The sequence below is a fragment of the Saccopteryx leptura genome, chromosome 7 (assembly GCF_036850995.1).
Source record: "Saccopteryx leptura isolate mSacLep1 chromosome 7, mSacLep1_pri_phased_curated, whole genome shotgun sequence".
Lineage (NCBI taxonomy): Eukaryota > Metazoa > Chordata > Mammalia > Chiroptera > Emballonuridae > Saccopteryx > Saccopteryx leptura.
This window is the reverse complement of record NC_089509.1, coordinates 81798697-81824630: the sequence shown is the minus strand read 5'-3', so window position 1 is coordinate 81824630 and position 25934 is coordinate 81798697. Positions and strand designations below refer to the sequence as shown.

The 25934-nt window shown below is 37.0% G+C and overlaps 1 protein-coding gene and 1 pseudogene across 1 annotated transcript in view; one reads left to right on the top strand and one right to left on the bottom strand.

Moving 5' to 3' along the window:
• The window catches only part of DNAH7 (dynein axonemal heavy chain 7), a 256542-nt gene that overhangs the window by 130347 nt on the left and 100261 nt on the right, over positions 1-25934 (top strand). Inside the window, exons 37-43 of the mRNA XM_066345867.1 lie at positions 663-818; positions 1542-1710; positions 3772-3898; positions 5470-5689; positions 16288-17160; positions 19531-19760; positions 23371-23701. Coding sequence (XP_066201964.1) covers positions 663-818; positions 1542-1710; positions 3772-3898; positions 5470-5689; positions 16288-17160; positions 19531-19760; positions 23371-23701 — 2106 coding nt within the window. The remainder of the gene's footprint in view (positions 1-662; positions 819-1541; positions 1711-3771; positions 3899-5469; positions 5690-16287; positions 17161-19530; positions 19761-23370; positions 23702-25934) is intronic.
• On the bottom strand, positions 13767-14348 carry LOC136378554 (small ubiquitin-related modifier 2 pseudogene; annotated as a pseudogene).

Sequence of the window (25934 nt, the reverse complement as noted above, 5' to 3'; positions counted from 1 at the left end):
CATTTGTATGCCCATCAAATACAGCCCAGGCAATAAACTGCTCAAAAACAACATTGCTCTTCACAAAATTGAAAACATACTTTTATTTTTCATTTTATTTTGTAGTCTACTTTTTTCTGCCTAATATATTGTAAACATTTTTTTTATTTCATTATCTTCTACAAAATGGTTTGTAGAACACAACATCTTGATTAAGAATTATTGTAATTGCACCAACTTTTTAGTGAATTCCAATTTGAAAATACAATTGTATTATTTCAGCTTTCTAACTTGCAATCAGATAGCTTGGTATTGAAGTGGAAAGATAATAACCCGCATTAAAAAGAACATTCATCTGGAGAGATACAAATGGCTGTCTAAATTCTTGCCCTGCCCCTGAGAACCTTAAGCGAGTTTCTTAACCTCTAAGTCCCTGTGACTTCATGTTAAGGAGAAATGTGTAATCTGCATGGAGGTTTTGGAAATCAGAGAAACTACATGTGTGGCCTGAACACAGAGACACAACATTGATATAGTAACTGTGATTTTTATTGATTTCAATTTCTATTACATTGTTAAGACACTCTCAGGTTAAATTTGTCAACAATGGTGTTTAATATTTATTTTGAAATGTCAAAGCATAATTCCAACTATGATTCTTTTTATTATTTCCAATTATATAGAACTTCCTTTTAAATCAACTCAATAAAGATATTTACAAGCCTCTGCTAATTAACTTCTCAGCACAAACTACAGCAGCACAAACTCAGAATATTATCATGTCAAAATTGGACAAAAGAAGAAAGGGAGTTTTTGGTCCTCCTTTGGGCAAGAGAATGGTAATTGCTCTGTTTCTATACATACGGCACTTCACGGGTCATATTCATGCACACTGCTACACTCAGAACAAGGAAACTACGTATACTGGGACTGACATCTTTTTGTACAGTTCTTTTTTTTTTAAATCACAAATTATAATTAAAAAGTTTCCTTAATATTGTGTGCATATTTGTATGTTCATTAGAGAATTTGACATTTAAAATAAGCAGTTGCCCTTTAAATTAAAAATAGAATATTCATCTGGGAACTTACTTTCCCAATTCTCTCATGCACATTTTTATTTAGCAGAGACTTTGTTGCTTGCTTTTCTAGACCTATAATATCACAGCTTCCAAGTTACTTACTTGTGTTCCTCTACCAAGAATACCCTTCTCATCACTCAGAGGTTGTACTCATTTTAAAATTACAAATTTTTTGTTTATTTTAAGGTATTGAGGTTGTACAAGGAAAAAAGAGAAAGCATATTGAGAAACAAATGGAATAACAGGATTAATAAGTTCTAGACTCCTAACCTATAAAAGTTAGTAATAAAACTGTCTCCCTATTCCTTAGAAGCATGGATGCTAAAGGGTGTGATTTTTGATTTGAAAAGGAACTATCACATTCCGTATAGATATTCTATAAGATGATGATCCAATTCTTGGCCTGAACATTATTTACACAATAGGACACTAGAGTAAGATACTAATATTTTCTAATACCTGTTCTTTCGTCATTGTCAGGTTGTCTTTGTAGATGACGTCAATATGCCTGCTCGGGAGGTATATGGGGCTCAGCCTCCCATTGAGTTACTGAGACAGTGGTTAGACCACTGGAATTGGTATGACCTCAAAGATTGTTCTGTGATTAAATTAGTGGACATTCAAATCATGTGTGCTATGGGACCTCCAGGTACATTTTCTGTTGCTGATTATTCAGATTAAAAATCACTCTGGTTCTGTCTAAAGAAATAACTGGAAAAAGAAACCCAGTTGGATGAGTTGAGTTAGAGTGCATTGTGTATATATTGTATATATAGTTTCTATGTGTACACATTGTGACCTAAGGGAGTGTTTCACAATGGTCAGTACTGCAAAGTGGGTTGCCTTGGTTGAAGCCATTCTTCCACTAGCTCTCCAAATCCCTTTGCTCTTACCTTAGGGGACTTTGTTTCACATTTCCTGTCCCTGCATTCTGAGATACCAGATCCCCTTGGGTAACTCATTTCCCTGTTTCATTCCTTAAAGTTTCCACTGTGTGAAACACCTCTGCATCAGAGATCTCCTTTTCTCTACCCCAATCTATTTCCATTCTAGGGAGTCTCTGGAGTTAGACAGGCTGTTGAAAGAAATTTAAGAAGAAAACAGCTGAAAGAATTAACTCCAAAAGACCCTTTACATTTTCCTAGAGAAATTAATAAACTGAAATGAACCTCCATGTAGAAGAAATCTTTATTCTGGAATATCTAAAATGGCTTGATTCACCTAACTGGACATCTTTTAATTATCCTTTTCCTGAACTCACGTTGGTATTCTACTTTTTTAAAAACTCCCTTTCTCAATGCACCATTTCTTCCAGAGAGCTCTCTGGAATTTGCCTCTGAACTCCCTTACCTTTATCTGACCTGTAACATAGATAGTTTGTTGAGTCAGTAATTGCTCTCAGCTCTCTCTCTCTCTCTCTTCCTCTCTCTCTCTCTCTCTCTTTCTTTCTCTCTCCCATAAGTAAGACTATTGCTCCTGGATCACAAACTTCAGTTCTACTTTGTCTTTCTTCCACCCCTGCAAGCCAGTTATTTGTACTATGAGTCTGCTTTTCCCTGCCTCTTCAGGGACTGGACAGAAAATTAGGCTGGATCCATTAAGTATCTTTTCTTCTTGGACCCCCTTTCCTGAAAATACCACCATTTCTGAATGTTCTCTGGGAGGAATGGGTAAAGACAAGCTGGGGGATATGATCTTCATCTTTCCTTCTGCAACCCTTTCAGCCTCTGCTTAAACTTGCCCAGGTAAATCCATGTTCGTTATGATATTCTTAATACGTAGACATACACAACTGTTTTGATCCTTAGACTATGAGTTCTATGCTGTCACACTTTGCTCATGTTTTCAGATATGAGCACTGTATAATTCCGAGAAAAACAAAATATAGATTTACTGTTTAAAGAAAACATAAAATATGAATTCATATAATTTTATGCAAATATATATTAGAGATATTATACACTTTTAAAACCACTTTTTCAACCAAAGGTTTCATGATAGAATCCCTTCAAAACACAATTGCAATTTGTCTATATATATATATATATATATATATATATATATATATATATATATAAAGATAATATTAATCAATTTTGTAAAATGGCATGTTACACTCTAAGTCAGTTATAAAGGACTCTATTTGAAAATGTAATCATTATTTCATAAAAGTGAGATAATCCCCAAAGTTTCAAAAGTGTGAGCAACCAGTAAAGTAGCCACATGAACCACATAGACTAACGTTAGGAAAATTCACTTAAGATGTGGGAAAAGAATTATGCCAACGTTGTGCTGAATTTCAGATGCATGGGAGGAGCCTAAAGTTTGTTCATTCGGGTTTACCTAATATTAATATTGTATAATGTATCTTAATATTTTATCGTAATGAGGATGTTCATTTGGGTTTTAAGTCCTAGAGAAAGTGACCAATGGCTCCTTCTGTCTGATTGATTTCTTTTGCTAACATCTATCTGACCCAAGATTTTGTCTAATTAGTTGATTCATTCAGATAATTCAACTAGAAAACCAAACCTTGAGTTTGAGGGGGATCCTTTTCTCAGGTCAGGGTTATCCAACCAACTGATTACTCTTAACTTCTCAGTGTGCCACTGATTTGTCCATTTTTAAAGTTATTTTATGCTCTAAAATATTAGAGGTAATACTCTGGTATATATTAACGTTGTTAAGAGTTATCCTTTTTAATATATAGGTGGTGGTAGAAATCCAGTAACTCCTCGATTCATGCGACATTTCAATATTATAACAATCAATGAGTTTAATGATAAATCCATGTTTACAATCTTCTCTAGAATCTTAACTTGGCATTTTAAAACCTGGTAAGTAATTTTAAATATATTTGTTTTTTCATTAAGGTGGAATAAAATCTTTTGAAAATATACCAATATGAGTAGTGCTTCTTAAACTTTTTCACAAAAGTATCCTTAGAATAGGAAAAGATAATAAATAATATTGCTCATTGCTCCCCCTCCACTACTCTCTTCATTCTTTCTTCCTTTCTTCCTTTCTCCTTCCTTCCTTTCTTCCTGTCTGAAATCTTGGAGTTTAGCCTAAAACTCCACAAAAATTTTGTATTCTGCTGTATAATATGTTCATGTTGGAATCATCAGTATTTTGAATTTTCATCATAGTGCAATAATGATGGGAAGATATGTCAGGTGTATCCTGTGACTTTGATACGTCTAAGAGAACTCTTTCAGTTCCAAGGGGTATCCATATCCAAGTTTGACTATAACCTTGGAACCTATTCCCTGCGGAAATTTTGCTCCCTAGCTCTGGACACTTGGTGCTTCTCCACTAGATGTGCAGAGTCTAGCAGACCTAAGCAGTGCAAGTCTCGGCTCCCTGATGTCCAGTGTCAGGAAATTGTCATTCTTTGCCCTGTCCTGTGATGATAGAGGACAGCTGGCTCCTGGTCAAAGCAGAGGTTAAAGAGAGAGAGTCTTTCCAAATGAATACTTTTTCCCCGTGTTTGTTCTACCCCAATCATGCCCTTTGCCTCCTCCTCTACTTTTTATCCTGGCTCACAATTTCTCTAACCTTCACTTTAACTCTCCTTTTTCTTTTCCTTGTTTTTTTTTCTACATTTTTTATTTCTTCCTTTTATCTGAAAAATACTTGTTTCACCAGTGTTCTTCAGGGATTCTATATATATGCAATTGAGATTGCTAGGGAGTGAAAGAGGTTAGGACTTATTTGTTTAGTGGATCTTGGATTTGAGTTATGTAATCTGAGTTCCTTGTTTAGCTTTTCTGTTCACTTATTTATGTAGTTCAAGGTCCATTAAGTTGGTTCTGCTACTCATGAGTTCCTTTGAACATAAAATAATGAATGGAATATAACTTTAAAATAAGTAAAAATTTGATGCCTGAACAGGCAATGGCGCAAGGAATAGTGTGTTGGCCTGGGACACAAAAAACCAAGGTTCAAAGCCCTGAGGTGACCAGCTTGAGCATGGGCTCCTCTGGCTTGAGTCAGGGGTCATTGGCCAGAGCGTGGGATCATAGACATGACCCCATGGTCACTGGCTTGAGCCCAAGGTCACTGGCTTGAGCAAGAGGTCACTTGCCCTGCTGTAGCCCCCCTTCACCCTGTCAATGCACATATGAAAAAGCAATCAATGAACAACTAAGGTGCTGCAACAGAGACTTGATGCTTCTTATCTCCCTCCATTCTTATCTGTCCCTGTCTGTCCCTCTCTCTGTCTCTCTTGCAAAAAAATTAATAAAAATTAAAATAAGTAAAAATTATATTATTATAAGAAATGGTAAATATATAAACTAAATTTATTGATTTAATCAGAATAAAAATTTTGTTAGGCATGCAAAATAGTTATGTGCTATAACTCTATATTGGCTAACATTCTTTTCTTTTTATTTAAAATTTTAAGTTACAAATTTCCAGATGATTTTCTAGATTTGACCACACAAATTGTGTATGGTACAATGAATTTGTATAAAGAAGCAATGAAGAATCTCTTGCCTACTCCAGCTAAATCTCACTACTTGTTCAACCTTCGTGACTTCTCCCGTGTCATTCAGGGTATCTGTCTGTCAAGACCAGAAACAGCAGAAAATACAGCAGCGATTAAACGTCTTTGGGTTCATGAGGTAAATTTCTGTTTTATTGAAATATGATTATGCAGAAAGAAAGATTTTATTATGTCAACAACTAAGCAAGAAGATAATAGTCAGCAATTTACATTGTTGAAATACATTCAAGCCCTGGCCGGTTGGCTCAGTGGTAGAGCGTCGGCCTGGTGTGTAGAGGTCCTGGGTTCGATTCCCGGCCAAGGCACACAGGAGAAGCGCCCATTTGCTTCTCCACCCCTCCCCCTCTCCTTCCTCTCTGTTTCTCTCTTCCCCTCCCGCAGCCGAGGCTCCATTGGAGCAAAGATGGCCCGGGTGCTGGGGATGGCTCCTTGGCCTCTGCCCCAGGCGCTAGAGTGGCTCTGGTCATAACAGAGTGACACCCCAGAGGGGCAGAGCATCGCCCCCTGGTGGGCGTGCCGGGTGGATCCCTGTCGGGCGCATGCGGGAGTCTGTCTGACTGTCTCTCCCCGTTTCCAGCTTCAGAAAAATACAAAAAAAAAAAAAAAAAAAAAAAAAAAGAAATACATTCAGATATTCAGCCTTACAAAGGTCAATAATCAAGATAGTTAAAAAAAATTAACACTAATATATTTTATGCTATTTAAAATGTATTGTATATCATTTATAAAAATGCCTGTTGATTTTTAGGATATTTTGAAGTAAATATCACTTGGGGTCAATCTCCTTTAAGTGACTTCAAACAATTTTGAGATGGAACACTACTTCAGCTGTCTTTGTAAAAGTGCAATTAGATTTACATTATTTATTTGTAGTTTTACAAGAGGCCAAAAGAGCTATAAAGCAAACCAGCTTGGAGAACATAGAAACCATATAAATATATATTGAAATTTATTTTGGGAAGAAGAATGGGGATGAGCACTTAACTTGTAAAAGATTATAGAGGGATGGAAGGATGGAGAGTGAAAGAGAGAGAGAACACAAAAAATGATACATCAAAAATAATTGTTCGAGGAGGCGGCAAGATGGCGATGGAGTAGGCGGACATACCAACTTCCAACTCCCAGAACCAAAGTGGATACAACTTAATTTTAAGAACCATCATCTGGAAAAACCAACTTTAGACTAAACTAAGAGGACTCTTCAACCAAGGATCACTGAAGAAGCCACACTGAGACTGGTAGGAAAAGTGGAAACATGGAGAGGGCTGCCCAGCTCCCCAGAGCAAACGGCAGCCCAGAGAGACTCACGTGGCAGGAAGTGAGTTTAGCAGAGAGAGGAGGGACCTGGGCCCCAGGAACAAAGCCCCAGCCTGCAGCCCCAGAGCCTAGAAGAGGCGTATGGACAGTATTTAGCTACAAAACAAGTCAGAATACTGTTTTTGAGAAAGAGATAGTTTTCCCAGACCCAGCATTCTTCTTAAAGGGACCACGCAGAAAACCTCTCACAACCACCCACCTGGGGCTCGAGGGGACAGGAAGAGAGGAGAGGACCAGAGCAACAGAAAGGGAGTGTAATCTAGGAGGTACAGGGAGAAACACATTGAGGGAGAGCCACCCTAACCCCTGGGCTGAGTCACTCCTCAAATATGAAGTGAATATTTTCCCTGGAACCAGCAATACCAGCAAAGGGAAGCAGGATACCAGCCAAACAAGCTCTCCCAGGGCACTCAGAGCAGAGCTGCTTAGAAGGAGAGAGCTTTCAGGACTACAGTATGGAGTATTAGGGTCTGAGATGCAATGTCCCTACCAACATGGCTGAGGGCTTGCTGGAGAGCAGGAGTCGTGGAAGTGCAGTTCCCTCTGCAGGGGTGTAAGCCGGGCCGGCCACGCCTGAGGCAGGCATGAGCTCAGTCTAGCCCAGTGGGGGTGGAGGGATGTGCAAAAGCTGTCCAGCCCAGCTGCGAGCTGGCCTGCAACCCCACCTGCGGGGGAAGGGTGGGAGCCCGGGAATAGGCAGAGATCCGAGCAAATGTACTCACCCCTGCCCTTGGTGCCGAGGCTTATGGCCCGAGTGCATTGTGCAACCCCACCTGAGGGGCAGGGTGAAGGCCGAGACCAGCTGACGCTTGTAGAGCTAGGCATGTGAACATAGCCCCTCCCCTGGAGGAGAGGTGGAAACCGCAGCAACAGCCATAGCAGGCAGGTGCTGGCAACCCCATACCAAACACCCTAGGCAGTGGCAGAGGGGGTGGCAGGCCTACAGACAGACCACACCTAGGGAGCACAGAGGCAATACCCATTGGACTCCAGTGGCCAAACCCTTCTTATACACAGAGAAAATGGGCAGGCAAAGAAATGCAACTCAAATGAATCAAAAGAAATCCCTAGAGAAGGACAGGAATGAGTCAGATATAACCAAATTACTGGATGCACAGTTTAAAATAGTGATTATTAGGATGTTCAAAGGGCTTAGAACAATAATAGATGGTCATTATGAACACCTAAATAAATAGATAGCAAAAAAAATTGAAATAATAAAAAAGAATCAGTCAGAAATGACAAATACAATATCAGAATTGAAGACCACAATGGAAGGAATTAAAAGCAGGATGGATGAAGCTGCAGATTGAATCAGCAAGTTAGAGGACAAGATAAATGAAGGCACAGAAGCAGAGCAGAAAAAAGAAAAGTGACTCAAAAAGTCTGAGGAAACTCTAAGAGAGCTCTGTGACAACATGAAGAGAAATAACATCCGCATCATAGGGGTTCCTAAAGAAAAAGAGAAAGAACAAGGGATAGAAACTTTGTTCAAACAAATCGTAGCTGAAAACTTCCGTAAATTAATGCAGGAAAACATCTCACAAGTTCAAGAAGCACAGAGAACTCCATTAAAGAGAAACCCAAAGAAATCTATACCAAGACACATCATAATTAAAATACCAAAGCTAAGTGATAAAGAAAAAATATTAAAAGCTGTTAGAGAAAAAAAGGCTATCACTTACAAAGGAGACCCCATAAGGATGACATCAGACTTCTCAACAGAAACACTTGAGGCCAGAAGAGAATGGCAAGAAATATTCAAAGTAATGCAGAACAAGAACTTACAACCAAGACTACTTTATCTAGCAATGCTATCATTTAAAATTGAAAGAGAAATAAAAAGCTTTCCAGACAAAAAAAACAAAACAAAACAAAACTCAAGGAATTCACTACAGCCAAACCAATGCTGCAAGAAATGCTAAGGGGCCTGTTGTAAACAGATCAAAGAATATAGCAAAAGAGGAATACAGCTTTAAAGAATAAAGTGGCAATAAACAACTACATATCAATAATAACCTTAAATGTAAATGGATTAAATGATCCAATCAAAAGACATAGGGTAGCTGCGTGGATAAGAAGACAGGACCCATACATATGCTGTCTTCAAGAGACATACCTTAAAACAAAAGATGCACATAGACTGAAGATAAAAGGATTAAAAAAATATTTCATGCAAATGGAAATGAAAAAAAAGCTGGGGTAGAAATACTTATATCAGACTAAATGGATTTTAAAACAAAGGCTATAGTAAGACATAAAGAAAGACACTACATAATGAAAAAGGGAGCAATCCAACAGGAAGATATAACCATTATAAATATCTACGCACCTAATATAGGAGCACCTAAATATATAAAGCAGACTTTGATGGATATAAAGGGCAAGATTAACAGCAATACTATAATAGTAGGGGATTGCAATACCCCACTAACATCACTAGATAGATCCTCAAGAAAGAAAATTAACAAAGAAACAGCAGACTTAAAGGACACACTAGATCAACTCGATTTAATAGATATCTTCAGAACCTTTCACCCTAAAGCAGCAGAATATACATTCTTTTCAGGTGCTCATAGTACGTTCTCTAGGATAGACCACATGTTAGGGCACAAAAGCGGTCTCAACAAATTTAAGAAGATTGAAATCATATCAAGCATTTTCTCTGATCACAATGGCATGAAACTAGGAATCAACCACAACATAAAAACTGAAAAATACTCAAACACTTGGAAACTAAATAGCATGTTATTAAATAACAAATGGGTTAACAATGAGATCAAAGAAGAAATAAAAAAATTCCTAGAAAGGAATGATAATGAGCATACATCAACTCAAAATTTATGGGACACAGCAAAAGCAGTGCTGAGGGACATTCATAGAATTACAGGCATACCTTAAGAAGCTAGAAAAGCTCAAATAAAGAATTTGACCCTGCATCTAAAAGAACTAGAAAAAGAATAGCAAGTAAAGCCCAGGGGTAGTAGAAGGAAGGAAATAATAAATACCAGAATGGAAATAAATGACATAGAGGCTAAAGAAACAATACAGAAGATCAATGAGACCAGACGCTGGTTCTTTGGAAAGGTAAACAAGATCGATGAACCTTTAACTAGACTCACCAAGAAAAAAAGAGAGGACTCAAATAAATAAAATTAGAAATGAGAGTGGAAAAACAACTGACACAACAGAAATACAAAATATTGTAAGAAAATACTATGAATACTGTATGTCAAAAAAAACTAGACAACCTAGATGAAATGGACAAATTTCTTGAAACATACAATCTTCCAAAAATCAATCTGGAAGAATCAGAAAACCTAAACAGATCGATTACAGTAAATGAGATCGAAACAGTTATCAAAAAACTCCCAGAAAAGAAAAGTCCTGGGCCTGATGGCTTCATAAGTGAATTCTACCAAATATTCAAACAAGGACTAACTCCTGTTCTTCTCAAGCTATTTCAAAAAATTCAGGAGGAAGGAAGACTTCCAAGCTCCTTTTATGAAGCGAGCATAATTCTGATTCCAAAACCAGGCAATGACAACACAAAGAAAGAAAATTATAGGCCAATATCCCTGATGAATATAGATGCTAAAATCCTCAACAAAATATTAGCAAACCGGATCCAGCAATATATGAAAAAAATCATACACCATGATCAAGTGGGATTTATTCTGGGGAAGCAAGGCTGGTACAATATTCGCAAATCAATCAATGTGATTCATCATATAAACAAAAGAAAGGAGAAAAACCACATGATAATTTCAAAAGATGCAGAAAAAGCATTTGATAAAATCCAGCACCCATACATGATCAAAACTCTCAGCAAAGTGGGAATACAGGGAATATATATACCTCAACATGATAAAGGCCATCTATGACAAACCCACAGCCAACATCATACTCAATGGGCAAAAATTAAAAGCAATCCCCTTAAGATCAGGAACAAGGCAGGGGTGCCCCCTTTCACCACTCTTATTCAACATAATTCTCAAAGTCCTAGCCACAGCAATCAGACAAGAAGTAGAAATAAAAGGCATCCAAATTGGAAAAGAAGAAGTAAAACTATCATTATTTGCAGATGATATGATATTGTATATAGAAAACCCTAAAGTCTCAGTCAAAAAACTACTGGACCTGATAAATGAATTCAGCAACGTGGCAGGATATGCACCAACAATGAACTTTCAGAAAGAGAAATTAAGGAAACAATCCCCTTCACTATTGCAACCAAAAATATAAAGTACCTAGCAGTAAATTTAACCAAGGAGATTAAAGACTTGTACTTTGAAAATTATAAAACATTGTTAAAAGAAATCAAGGAAGATACAAACAAATAGAAGCATATACTGTGTTCATGGTTAAGAAGACTAAACATCATTAAAATGTCTATATTACCCAAAGCAATTTATAAATTCAATGCAATACCAATTAAAATAAAAATGATATACTTCAAAGATATAGAACAAATAATCCAAAAATTTATATGGAACCAAAAAGAACACAAATAGCCTCAGCAATCTTGAAAAGGAAGAATAAAGCAGGAGGTATCAACTTTCTGATATCAAGTTATACTACAAGGCCATTGTACTCAAAACAGCTTGGTACTGGCATAAGAACAGGCATATAGATTCATGGAACAGAACAGAGAACCCAGAAATAAACCACACCTTTATGGACAACTGATATTTGACAAAGGAGGTAAGCACATACAATGGAGTAAAGACAGCCTCTTTAACAAATGTTGTTGGGAAAATTGGATATCTATCTGCAAAAAAAATGAAACTAGACCACCAACTTACACCATTCATGAAAATAAACTCAAAATGGATAAAAGACTTAAATGTAAGCCATGAAACCATAAGCATCTAAGAAGAAAACATAGGGAGTAAGCTCTCCAACATTTCTCAAAGCAATATGTTTGCTGATTTATCTCCATGGGGAAGTGAAATAAAAGACAAGATAAACAAATGGGACTATATCAAACTAAAAAGCTTTTGCACAGCTAATGACAATAACAGAATAAAGAGATAAACTACACAATCGGAGAACGCATTTGAGAATATGTCTGATAAGGGGTAATAACCAAAATTATAAAGAACGTGTAAAACTCAACACCAAGAAGAAAAACAATCCAATCAGAAAATGGGCAAAAGAAATGAATAGACACTTCTCCAAAGAGGACACACAGATGGCCAGTAGGCACATGAAAAAATGCTCAACATCACTAATCATTAGAGAAATGCAAATTAAAACCACAGTGAGATATCACCTCACACCAGTCAGAATGGCGCTCATCAACAAAACAATACAGAATAATTACTGGCGAAGATGTGGAGAAAAGGGAACCCTCCTGCACTGTTGGTGGGAATGCAGCCTGGTGCAGCCACTGTGGAAAACAGTATGAAGATTCCTCAAAAAACTAAAAATCAAACTGCCTTTTGACCCAGCTATCCCACTTTTGGGAATATACCCTAAGAACACCATAGCACTGTTCCAAAAGGAGAAATACACCCCCATGTTTATGACAGCATTGTTCACAATAGCGAAGATCTGGAAACAGCCCAAGTGTCTGTCAGTGGATGACTGGATTAAAAAGCTTTGGTACATATATACTATGGAATACTACTCAGCCATAAGAAATGATGACATCGGATCATTTACAACAACCTGGATGGGCCTTGATAACATTATACTGAGTGAAATAAGTAAATCAGAAAAATCTAAGAACTATATGATTCCATACATTGATGGGACATAAAAATGAGACTCAGAGACATGGACAAGAGTGTGGTAGTTACCGGGAGGTGGGTGGGGAAAGAATATAGGGAGGGGTTGGGGTAGGGGAGGGGCACAAATAAAACCAGATAGAAGGTGACAGAAGACAATTTGACTTTGGGTGATGGGTATGCAACATAATCCAATGTCAAAATAACCTGGAGATGTTTTCTCTGAACATATGTACCCTGATTTATTAATGTCACCCATTAAAATTAATAAAAAAAGAAATGAAAAAATAATTGTTCAATATATTTAAAATGGGCAAAGAACATAAGAAGTTAGAGAAAGAATGTTCTTCCATTTTAACATATAAATAATATAGTTATTTTCATTTTAACAATATAGTTAAGAAATCAAGAAAATTGGAATGTGCTATGTTAAAACTATTGCTACAGAAACATAAATTTCTAAAAGTTCTGTTTTTTTTAAATTTACAATTTGAATTTCTAAATCCTCACACCTTCAAATATATGTCCAAATTAAGGTCCATTCCACTAGGAAATGTTGGCAACAGCAAGGTCCCGGAAAGTGATTCTTCAGAACAGTATGATCTGCAGATTCTTGCTCCACTCCACTGTAGGTCACTTAGTTGCCTGAGTGGAATCTACATTCTGGGACATGGACACAGGCTGTCAGCCTGGTAGTTCGTGTGGGTAATAGAAATAATGCTGAATGGTGGGGAGGGAAAAAGATGAGAAGGGGGATGCCGTTGACTCACTGAAGGAGGGCATTGCCTAAGGCAGCACTTTGTCATGGGCCACATCTTTTTTTTTTTTTTTTTAAACAAGAAGTTTATTTAAACAACAAGACGCTTGACGTGAAGGGAAAACTATCTAGGACTCATTTCTTTTAGAGTAATTTATCCCTACTTAAAGACAGATTGCCCTACATGTAACAGCTACATACAAAAAAGTTATAAAATTGTCCTTGGTTTTACAATAATAGATGAAAAACATTAAAATTCTCCAATCAAACAAGGTATGCAAGGATTCTTATGTTGTTCTTTTCTTTTGTTAAACAGTGAAAGCAAACTAACTTATTGGAATATAAAGATAAGAGCTGAATGAGCATGCCACTAATGGAGAAAGGGGGCATTTTCCCAGAACCAGTATTTTCCCCCATCCCATCTCCATTTGATGTCAATCAAAACATACCATTGGCCATTTAGTTTTTTAAAAAATGCAAATGCTTGTGCACATACATCAGTTACTTTATGTACAATAAAGGAATGGGGAAGGGGAAATGAAAGAATAGAGAAAACTATATGGTAGTAGTCAGGATGTGGTGGAACCAAATTGCAGTTTTCTAATTGAGAATGCCTTTTTGGTCTGGAGAAACAGAGTTCTGAAGTAAAGTAGCAGGTTCCCTTTTTAGTCGACACCTCCTGTCTGCTGCTGGAACACAACAATTGTATCTTCATCCTCCATTTCCTACTGTGCAGGTGTGTCTGTTTCATGATTGGCTGCCCATCAAATCGGAATCTGATCTGCCTCATTGACAAACCCTGTCGTTCACAATAGGCTTTCATTAGTTTACTAAGTGGTGTATGCCTCTTAATCTTAAACTGCACCACAGAACCATCCTGCCCTGCCACCTTCAAATTAATATGATCGTTGTTCTCAGTCTTGACTCCTTCCTTGGGCTTTTCATCCGCCATGTCGAGTGCCGGAGGCTCTTCAGCTTCTGCTTCACCCATGGGCCACATCTTACTCTGGGAAGCGTCTAGCATTCTACACCTCAGGAACTTTGCCCTTGATATTCCTTCTTCCTGGAACACTCTAGCCCTATTATTGATAAGGCTTACCCACTTACCTCCTTAAGTTCTCTGATCAAATACCTACTTACCATAGAGGCTCAACTTGGACCATCCCTACCTACCCCACCCCCATAACTCTTTATTCTTTGTCTTGCTTTATTTTTCATAACACTGAACATCACTTGGCACCTTCTATATTTTTGTTTACTGTTGCCTCTACTAAAAGGGATGTAGATAAGTTCAAGTAATTTCCCCCAAATATCAGAAATTTTGCTGACAAGAATGTACATTACTTATATATGTATCAGTCTGCTAGTGCTGCCATAACAAAATACCACAGACTGAGTGCCTTAAATAACAGAAATTGATTTTCTCATAGTTCTGGAGACCAGAAGTCCAAGATCAAGGTGCTGTCAGTATAGGGTTCTGGTGAAAGTTCTCTTTTTGACTTGCAGATAGCTGCCTTCTCATTGGGTCCTCACATGGTCTTTATTCTCATGTGTCTGCAGAGAAAGAATGAGAGCTCTGGTGTCTCCTCTTTTTTTTTTTTTTTAAGGATACCAGTCCTATTGGATTAGGGCCCCACATTTATGACCTTGCTTAATCTTAATTACCACTTTAAAGGACTTCTTTCCAAATACAGTGTCAGAGCTTCAATATATGAATTTAGGGGGAATACAATTCAGTACAAAATAGACCGTAACCAAGGGACACTCATACCACTTTGAGGAAACGGTTACTTTATGTTAACAAGTCTGATTAATTGTTTCTTATAGTCCCATAACATGTACCTATTACCAAAGTTTATTTTAGTAGATTGCTTTCTGCAATGACTTGCAATAAAATGATGAACAAATGCCAAAACGAACTTGTTTTCTACTGAAGACATTTTCTCTTTTTTAGAATATGTTCTTTATAAAAATATATCTATTCAGAAGATGTAATATAGAATTGTACCCTTGAAACCTTTGTAATTTTGTTAATATCACCCCAATAAATTCAATAAAAATAAAATAATGTCTATGTGTTTGTCAATAATTTTTAATATGTTATCTGGCTTCAAAAAAGAGAAGTTGGAAAACCCTAGATACCAGTGCCCAGCTCTATCTATAGCTGAGTGACCAGCAAAGACAGTCACCTTATCTACCTTTTTTCCTTTTCTACTCCTTGATATTCTTTGCATCTCTACAATCTGCTTCAGTCCCCTCAAATTGCCTTAATTTATTGAAGACTGCCCGTAACTATATGTTATTTCAAATATCATATATATGATCAGAATGAATATTTATTTAAAAAAATAATAATAATTTATTTTTTTCTGAAGCTGGAAACAGAGAGAGACAGTCTGACAGACTCCCGCATGCGCCTGACCGGGATCCACCCGGCACGCCCACCAGGGGGCGATGCTCTGCCCCTCCGGGGCGTCGCTCTGTTGCTACCAGAGCCACTCCAGCGCCTGGGGCGGAGGCCAAGGAGCCATCCCCAGCACCCGGGCCATCTTTGCTCCAATGGAGCCTCGGCTGCGGGAGGGGAAGAGAGAGACAGAGAGGAAGGAGAGGGGGAGGGGTGGAGAAGCAGATGGGCGCTTCTCCTGTGTGCCCTGGCTGGGAATCGAACCCGGGACTTCTGCACGCCAGGCCAACGCTCTACCACTAAGCCAACCGGCCAGGCCAGAATGAATATTTAAAATAAACATGATCATGAATTGGTCCTGATTGTTTGGATATACTTTAAATCAATCCTATTCAAATTTCCTGAGAGTACCTTTTATATTACTTGAGATTAGCACAGAACTGAAACAAAATAAATAAATAAATAAATAAATAAGTTCCTAAAGCTGCTTTTTAATTATTATACAGGTCCTTAGAGTGTATTATGATCGCCTCTTGGATAATGCAGACAGAAGTTGGCTTATTAACTACATTCAAGACATTTTGAAGACTTATATGGATGAAAATTTTCATGAGCTTTTTCAAAGTTTGGATTTTGATTTGGATGGAGTGGTGGAAGAAGATGACCTACGCAGCCTAATGTTTTGTGATTTCCACGATCCCAAGAGGGAGGATACCAACTATAGAGAAGTTGCAAATGTAGATAACCTTCGAGTGATAGTAGAAGCTCACTTGGAAGAATATAACAATATGAGCAAAAAGACCATGAACCTTGTCTTATTCCGATTTGCCATAGAACACATCAGCCGAATTTCCAGGATCCTAAAGCAGCCTCGCAGCCATGCTCTTCTGGTTGGTGTTGGAGGGAGCGGAAGACAGTCTGTCACCAGATTAGCTGCCTACATGGCTGATTATTCAGTTTTCCAGGTTGAAATCTCTAAGGGCTATGGTAACTCTGAGTGGCATGAAGATTTAAAAGTGATTTTAAGGAAATGTGCTGAAGGTGAGATGCATGGTGTCTTCCTGTTTACAGATACTCAGATTAAAAAGGAGTCATTTTTAGAAGATGTCAACAATCTGCTCAATGCTGGGGAAGTTCCAAATCTCTTTGCATTAGATGAGAAGCAAGAGATATGCGATAAGATGCGTCAGTTAGATCGCCAACGGGATAAAACTAAACAAACAGATGGAAGCCCTATAGCTCTTTTCAACATGTTTATTGATCGCTGCCGCAACCAACTGCATGTCGTCCTTGCCATGAGTCCCATTGGAGATGCATTTCGGATTCGTCTTAGAAAGTTCCCTGCTCTTGTTAACTGCTGTACCATTGATTGGTTTCAGGTATTGCTTTGTAAATTTTTGATAGACTTCTAGAAATGTTGATTCTTCATCATCATGACTTCTTTTATAGACTTATCCCCCCAAAATGTAATTTTAGCAGAATTTTATAGTCGATAATGCATTTCATGAAATTATAATTCAAGAAATCATCAAAATAGAAAAACATTTTATTACTAGTGTATATAGTCATTAACTTCAATATATCATAGAAAGTTTTAGGATAAATTTGTGTATCAGTGAGGGTCCTGACCCGAAAGACAGAGCACAGTGGAGGGCATCACCAAGGAAAGTTGAATGAAAGGACTCTTCATAGAGGTGTAGACAGGGTTAAAGGAAAAGAGAAGGGATGATAGAGCAATCCAGCAGTAGTGAAATAGTAGAAAGTGGTTATTATAGCTGGATATAAAAGGATGTAGGAAGGAAAGAGTGTTACTGGAGTTTAGAGCTGTTGGAGAAGGGCTCCCTGACAGGAACAGTCTCCTAAAACCTAGAACTCAGCTCCTGCTAGCAAGGAACGGAGGTATACATACCCCTACCTTTCTCTTCTTCCACCCTCCAGTCTCTTTCCATGAGCCAAACCCAAAAAGAATTCAAAAAGAAAAAGCCAGAATAACACTTTTTGTAGTAAATTTTAGTATCAGGATTTACAGAACAGACAAGGGTGTGTGGTAGGAAATTTGTAAGCTGTGGTAGATATCCTGTGAGTGCGATCTAACACATAAGCATTTTTGACCTTGGGGAGTTTACATGACCCCTCTGTTCCTCCATTTCCTGCTAAGATTAATTACTTCATGCAAAATATTTATTGGACCTTTGCTTCATAGTGGGTATTATTCTAAAAGCTGAAGATAAAGATAAAAATAAAATTTACAAGGCTTCTGCTCTTCTTGAGCTTACATTCCACAAACAAATTCCATCATACAGGGTAATCTGTAGGGAGTAAAAGGCTTTCTAAATTGGTGACTTTTCAAATGAAACACAAAAGACAAACAGTGCCAGTACTGAGAAGATCTGGGCAGAGAGAATAGACTAGTGAAAACAAGGACTATCTATTCTAGATGGAATGAGCAGTGAGAAAAATCAGGGTGATGAGAGTAGGGTAACTAATTGGGGGTGGGGGAGCCGTAGAGTTGAGGTCAGAAAGGTGGGAAGGGCCAGAGCAGGTAGAGATTTACAAGTTGGATTTAGATTTTATTTTTTAAGTATACTGGGAAGTTTTCAAAGAATTGAAAGTTGGGGAATGTGACATGATCTAATTTGTATCAAAGATCTCTCTCTGGCAGCTGCGTGGAGCACAGGAGAAGGGACATCAGTTAGGACATTATGGGAATCTGAATATTCCCAACAGATGAAAACAAAGTTGAACTGAGATGGTTGTTGTAAATAAAGAAAGAAGAGAAGGGTTTGGAAGCTGTTTTAGGGGTGGTACATATAGAACTCGCTTATGTGATAGATGTAGGGTTGAGGAAGAGGAAATGGATCCAGGGATTCCAGCATTTTGACTTGAGCAACTGGGTGGATGGTTTACTAAGTTGGAGAAGAAGAATCCAACTATTTTGGGGAAGATAGGAACCGTGCTTTGGACTTGTTAAGTCTGACATGCCCATAAGAGAAATGAAGGAGGTAGTAGTTGTTCATGTAATTCTGGAGTTTAGAGGAAAAGATAATAATATTTACATCAGAGAAATACTGGGAGAATTAAATGAGATAACTCCAGTAAAATGCACACAGAAAGGGACATTCCATAGGTTTAGTTCCTTTCCTCTTCCTTGCTCTTCAGTGCTTATGAGCAATTTATCTAACTCCTAAACCAGGGGTCCCCAAACTTTTTACACAGGGGGCCAGTTCACTGTCCCTCAGACTGTTGGAGGGCCGGACTATAAAAAAAAAAAAACTATAAACAAATCCCTAAGCACACTGCACGTATCTTATTTTAAAGTAAAAAAAAATAAAACTGGAACATATACAATATTTAAAATAAAGAACAAGTAAATTTAAACCAACAAACTGACCAGTATTTCATTGGGAACTATGCTCTTCTCACTGACCACCAATTAAAGAGGTGCCCCTTCTGGAAGTGTGGCAGGCCAGATAAATGGCCTCAGGGGGCTGCATGTGGCCCACGGGCCATAGTTTGGGGACCCCTGCCCTAAACAAACCATAAAGTTGGTATTAAATGCACTAGCTACAGGCTCCCTGCCCTAAGCAAGCAAGAACTTGGGGGAAGTTTCTCATAAACGTCTCTCCCAACCCATTCCTCATGCTTTCCCCTCTATTTCCAACACCCATATAAATTGTAAAGGACTACAGTACTAACTGACTCATATTAGTAACCTTGATCAAGAACTAAAGCATTTATATTTAATTTAGTCATGGCCTGAGGATGCACTGCAGGCTGTTGCCTCACGCTTTCTGGAAGATATTGAAATGTCAGAAGAAACACAAGATGGCTGTATCGACATGTGTAAAAGCTTCCACACTTCTACTATAGATTTATCAACATCCTTCTATGTCCAACTTCAGAGATACAATTATGTGACCCCAACCTCTTATCTTGAATTAATCTCTACCTTCAAACTATTGTTGGAAAAGAAAAGAAGGTAAAAATGAATTTTAATATTTTTAAATAAGCTACAGCTGTTTTAAAGTATTTTTGTGTACAAAAATGACATAGCTATGATGAAATAGAGATTTATTTCATATATATATATATAATGAATTTTGTTAGATCTTTAAATAATTTACTTCACAAACGTTTTTTAGGGTGGGGATCTAATGCATCTATTCTTTTGCATAGATGCGTTGCCGAACATATAAATTTACTGCTCACAAAAATTAGAGGGTATCTCAAAGTAAATATGAAGCGATAAAAAAGAAGAAGCATTTGATTTTTTTTGTTGTTAAACAAGAACATCTGCCTGACCAGGCGGTGGCGCAGTGGATAGAGCGTCGGACTGGGATGCAGAGGACCCAGGTTCGAGACCCCGAGGTCGCCAGCTTGAGCGCAGGCTCATCTGGTTTGAGCAAAGCTCACAAGCTTGGACCCAAGGTCACTGGCTCAAGCAAGGGGTTACTCAGTCTGCTGAAGGCCCGCGGTCAAGGCACATATGAGAAAGCAATCAATGAACAACTAAGGTGTTGCAACGCACAACGAAAAACTAATAATTGATGCTTCTCATCTCTCCGTTCCTGTCTGTCTGTCCCTGTCTATCCCTCTCTCTGACTCTGTCTCTGTAAAAAAATAAATAAATAAAAATTAAAATTAAAAAAAAAAAAAAAAACAAGAACATCAGAAAAGCAAATGACAAGTCAAAGAAAGTTGTTCAATTATGCAAATGAGATGCAAAACCAACTTTTATTTCATTGGTGAAAATGCATATACAAAAGGCTGAAAGTATTGGAGTATCTGCACATTCCTTGATCCCCTAATTTTTGTGAATAGTGTAATAATCATGTTTGTTGAAGGAATGAAGGTGTGCTTCTCGAAGCTGTGGTAAGACTGCAAGATCCTTTCATAGTGATACTGAGTCAACAGCATTAGAGAGGGATTTTTCTTTGACAATAGATAAATCTTCTCTGATGCTATGTAGCTGAGACCCAGAGACAACCCCTCAGTGTACCTAGTCAGCTTTCCTTCTTCTCATAAACTCTTATTTGAAAATATCAATACAAATATCAATAAGCTCATGTACTTTAGAATGTGTCAGTGGGAGCTTTTTATGTTATGGAGGGTGATTTTTACATGCAGAAAAGTTTTCTCAAAAATTTCTTTGGTTCTAAAAATACTCAATATGTATATTAAAAATATAAAAACTGTAAATTAAGTCAGTAAGTTAGAAGTTTGGAGATTTTAGTGATTGCCTTTAAGGGGGATCTTCAATTAATGTTTGTTCACATTCACAACTTTTTTAAACAAAGTTTTTATATTGTATTTATTATTTTAAATAGATTTTATTTCCCTTTTAAGGTCTGATTTAATGAATCAAACTTTTCTATGTAAATAACTAATCTAGTAAATTAAATGCATAGGTATGATGAGCTTTAAGTTCTTTTAAAAGTTTGAATATTATCTATAAACCATGAGATTTTTACTTAAAAATACAGATCTAACTCTATCAGTTGATTACACAATTTATATTACAATACCTTTTTTATTGAATTTAACATGTGACATTGTTTAAGTTTAAACTTGTTACTTTGATACATTTAATATTGTAATATGATGACTATTGTAATGATATTTATCACATTACATAATTATCGCATAATGTTGTTAGCTATTTTCATTCTGCTGTCCATTAGAGCTCTAATGGCTTTTTAATATTCATTTACAGTTTTGTGCTTTTAAACACCATTTCTCTTATGCTCTTCATCCAGTTTCCTGGTAACTAACCATTTACTGTCTGGTTTTGATAGGTTTGACTTTTTAAAATTCCATATATGTGATATACAGTACTTATCTTTCCTTGATGTATCTTACTTAGCACACTGTGCTCAAGGCCCATTTATGTTGTCATAAATGTTGGGATATCTTCCTTTCTTGTGACTGATTAATAATATTCCATTATGTAATTCATGTTGCAACTACAAGTTGAGGCTATTAGCTACAGACCAAATTTTTTTTAAATAATAAAAAATACTTAAAACACCAAATGTGCATAGATTTCTTGACACAAAACTATTAATGCTGTGAGTTCAACTTCTGCTTATAATTCTAGTTAATTTCAAATTTTTCTGTGGTTAACTCATGATCTCAGGCGTTTTGAAGCCCCTTTTCTCATACTGGCCGAATGCTACCTGGATCTGGTAGGAGACTTCTCATCTGTATTTATGGTGACTATTGCAATGCCTTCCACGGCTGGCGTATCGTAGCTTCCCTATTCACAGTGGTTCACACCCTCATATTTGAATTATACCGTTAGTATTTTTTTCCATTGACCTAATGAAGTCTGCAATTCTCACCAAGGTTGCTGCTACATGACTTGGCTGAATTTTATTATTTCTTTAGCACTCAAAATAATTGTCTTTCCATGTCAATCTTATGATCTTTAACTTAATGAAATCTTGCTTTTTTTTTCTTCCTATTTTCTCTTCAGAGAGGGTTTGAAACTCTTAGAGATTGTAATTAAATTTTGGATATCACTTATGGCTTTGTTTGATTGTATGCTCACAAATTTAAGGCTGTCCTAACCAGAAGAAAGATTATAAAAAGGAAATACAAACTTATAAGGAGGCTTAAAGTAATAGTTTTCTAGACATTTTTATACATTTTTATTTGATTTTCATATTTTCCTGTTTTTAATTCTTCTGTACTTCCACTAGAATTTATAACCTGTAGTTATTCTTCCCTTAATAGCTAAAGCCTTCAAATGTCTTTATAGCCAAGTTTTATTGTAACCTAGAAGCAAGGTGGTCATATGCCAGGAAACTGGTTTGGCTAGCAAAGCGTCACATAGGATGAACCAAAATGCTGAAACTGCTTCATGCTGGCTGGAGTGAGAACTTCCCTGTGCCAGCTCCACTAGGTGTCAAGTAAAACTGAACTTGATAATAGGGTATTTTGCATCAAATATCCTCAGTTCTCATTACTGTCAAATATTTTGCTAACTCAGAGAGAATCAACATGCAATAAAAAAGTGGTGTGCCCTCACATATAAATGGTATTTTTTTGCCCTAGAAAGAAAATCTTGAGCTTTATTGTCTATCTTATTGGTCACTTTTGCCCTAATAAAAAACTCCTACTTTAACATATTGAATACATCTTAAAATAGTTTACCACCTTTGCCAACATTCATGATAATATATTTTGGGCATTGAAGTCTGTTTGAAAGAAATGATTATAAGAAGATTTTAAGGAACAATAGTGTTGTTGGAATTAACTTCCCAAGTTGACTAATTTTAAAAGCACATCATTAATTTGAAAAAGAAGTCTCTTTCCTTTATACCTAATGTGGGTTTTTTTTTAAATTTCTGTTATGTGCCAAAATATTTTACTAAATACTGGAAATACAAAAATGAACAAGACATACCATCTGCTTTTAATTGAGTTCATATTTTTTGACAAGCTGTTAATAAATGTGAAAAAAATTTCAGATCACTCATTTTGTTTTGCCTTGAAAAAGCCCCGGAAGTTCAAGAACACTTAAAATGTTTCCTTGAAGTAGAATACAGAGCCTGAGAACTAACCTCATTTTATCTCTTTGCTTTCAGTGAAGTAATGAAAATGAAGAAGAGGTATGAAGTGGGTTTGGAGAAACTGGATTCTGCTGCCTCTCAAGTAGCCACAATGCAGTCTGAGTTGGAGGCTCTGCATCCTCAATTAAAAGTCGCTAGCAAACAGGTTGATGAAATGATGGTAATCATTGAGAGGGAATCTGTAGAAGTTGCCAAAACGGAAAAGATAGTGAAAGCTGATGAGACTGTAGCAAATGAACATGCTATGGCTGCTAAAGCCATCAAAGATGAATGTGATGCTGACCTGGCAGAGGCATTGCCCATCTTGGAGTCAGCGCTCTCTGCCCTGGATACACTCACCGCGCAGGTAAGACAGCCACACACTTGCTAGGAAACATGTCATCAGAGCTCAAGTAAATACCTACTGTTGTGCGCTACAACTTACTCTTTCTCCAAATTAGTCTCCACTAATAATGCAATTAAAATAATTTTCAAATTGGCAAAGGATTTTTTAATTCACCTGGAAAAAAAAGAAATACGTGCACATGACTAAGACAATTTTGCATTTTTTTAAAGTGAGAATAGAAGAGATAGACTCCTGCATATGCCCCCACCAGAATACACATGGCAAACCCCGTCTAGGTCCAATGCTCTGCCCATCTGGGGCCATGCTCACAACCAAGCTATTTTTAGTGAGGTGGAAGCTCCACAAAGCCATCCTCAGTGCCTGGGGCCAATGTACTCAAATCAATCAAGCCATGGCTGTGGGAGGAGAAGAAAGAGAGAGAAGGGGGGGGGGTGAAGCAGATGGTCACCTTTCCTGTATGCCCTGACCGAGAATTTAACCTGGGACTTCCACATGCTGGGTCAATGCTCTATTACTGAGCCAACCGGCCAGGGCTGACTGAGACAATTATGAAACAAAAGAAAGCTCCTAAATGTTACAACCTACATAAAATGACTGTTACTTCAAGAACTTTGCAAAACAACCACAATAATAGACAGGGGTATAAGACTCAAATATATATTTTGATTCTAATGTGCATCTTTTTCATACACACTTTTGTAATTAAGATACACCTTCTGTAGATGTTATAAAGTAGAGTTGGGCCTGGTTCCAGGACCCCTTTCAGTTACCAAAATCTACACTGCTAAAGTTCCCTATATAAAATGGCATAGTATTTTCATATAAACTATGCACATCCTCCCATATATTTAAAAAAAAATCATCCCTAGATTGCTTAAATACCAAATACAATGTAAATTCTATGTAAATAGCTTATATGGTATTGTTTAGAAAATAATGACAACATCCATGGTTGGTTGAATCTGCAGATACATAACTTGTGGAAATGGATGGCCAACTTTATTGTGTCAGTGTTTGTCAGTGGGGTTTTAGTGTGTGTATGTTATGTAAATTAATAGTATGGCTTATGTCATATTTTATAATAGCATGTCTTAGATTTGATAAAGTGTGGTATTAAATATTAAAATTTATAATATGAAAGGGGAACATTTCAATTAAGAAAGATAAAGATAAAATTTTAAAAACAGTGTGGGGGAGGCTTGACTAAACTGTTGGGTGGGGTGAGTGAGAGAGTGTTAGAGCCTTTCTTCAACCTTACTCCAAAATATAGTTCGGACTGTTGGAAATTTAAATATAAATAATTATATACTGTGAAATAGTAGGAAATTAAATTATATTTGTAATCTCTAAGTGGACTAGAACCTCGTATTTCTTAGGTATGAGAGAAATCAGAAAACAAACTAAGCAATATTGTTTGTAATATACTGTATAGGATCTGGATACTATTATACTTTTCATTGTAAAGTTTTTTCTAAAAGTTATAAATTTTACTATCGAAGAACTAACCCATTTTGTTTGATATAAACAGTACAGATAGAAGTTTGGAAACACTGGGGGAGAGTATTTGAATTTTATAGCAAACAAAAGTCTAATATGTCTTTATGTAAATAGCTCTTGCAACTAAATAAAAAAGTCACTCTAAAATCAGATAGTAAAATGATATAAAAGAGTATTTATAAAATAGAAAATACAAATAGTTAACAAACATATGAATATGCATCTTATTTCACTGTATTTAAAGAAATACAGATTAAAATATGATTTCTTTTCCCTATCAGAATGCCTAGCAATGTTACTAAGGGTGTATGTAGTAAAATAGGCACCATTTTAATCTCGTAGAGCAGTTTGTCAATATGTGTTGAAAGCTTTAAAAATAAAGAATATAAAATCTTTAATTCGCCTTACCAGGCGGTGGCGTAGTAAATAGAGCGTCAGACTGGGATGAGGAGGACCCAGGTTCAAAACTCCGAGGTCGCCAGCTTGAGCGCAGATCCATTTGGTTTGAGCAAAACTCACCAGCTTGGACACAAGGTCGCTGGCTTGAGCAAGGGGTCACTTGGTCTGCTGTAGCTCCCCCCTGCCCCCGTCAAGGCACGTATGAGAAAGCAATCAATGAATAACTAAGGAGCCGCAACGAAAAAAATTGATGCTTCTCATCTTTCTCCCTTCCTGTCTGTCTGTCCCTATCTATCCCTCTCTCTGACTCTCTCTCTGTCTCTGTCAAATAAATAAA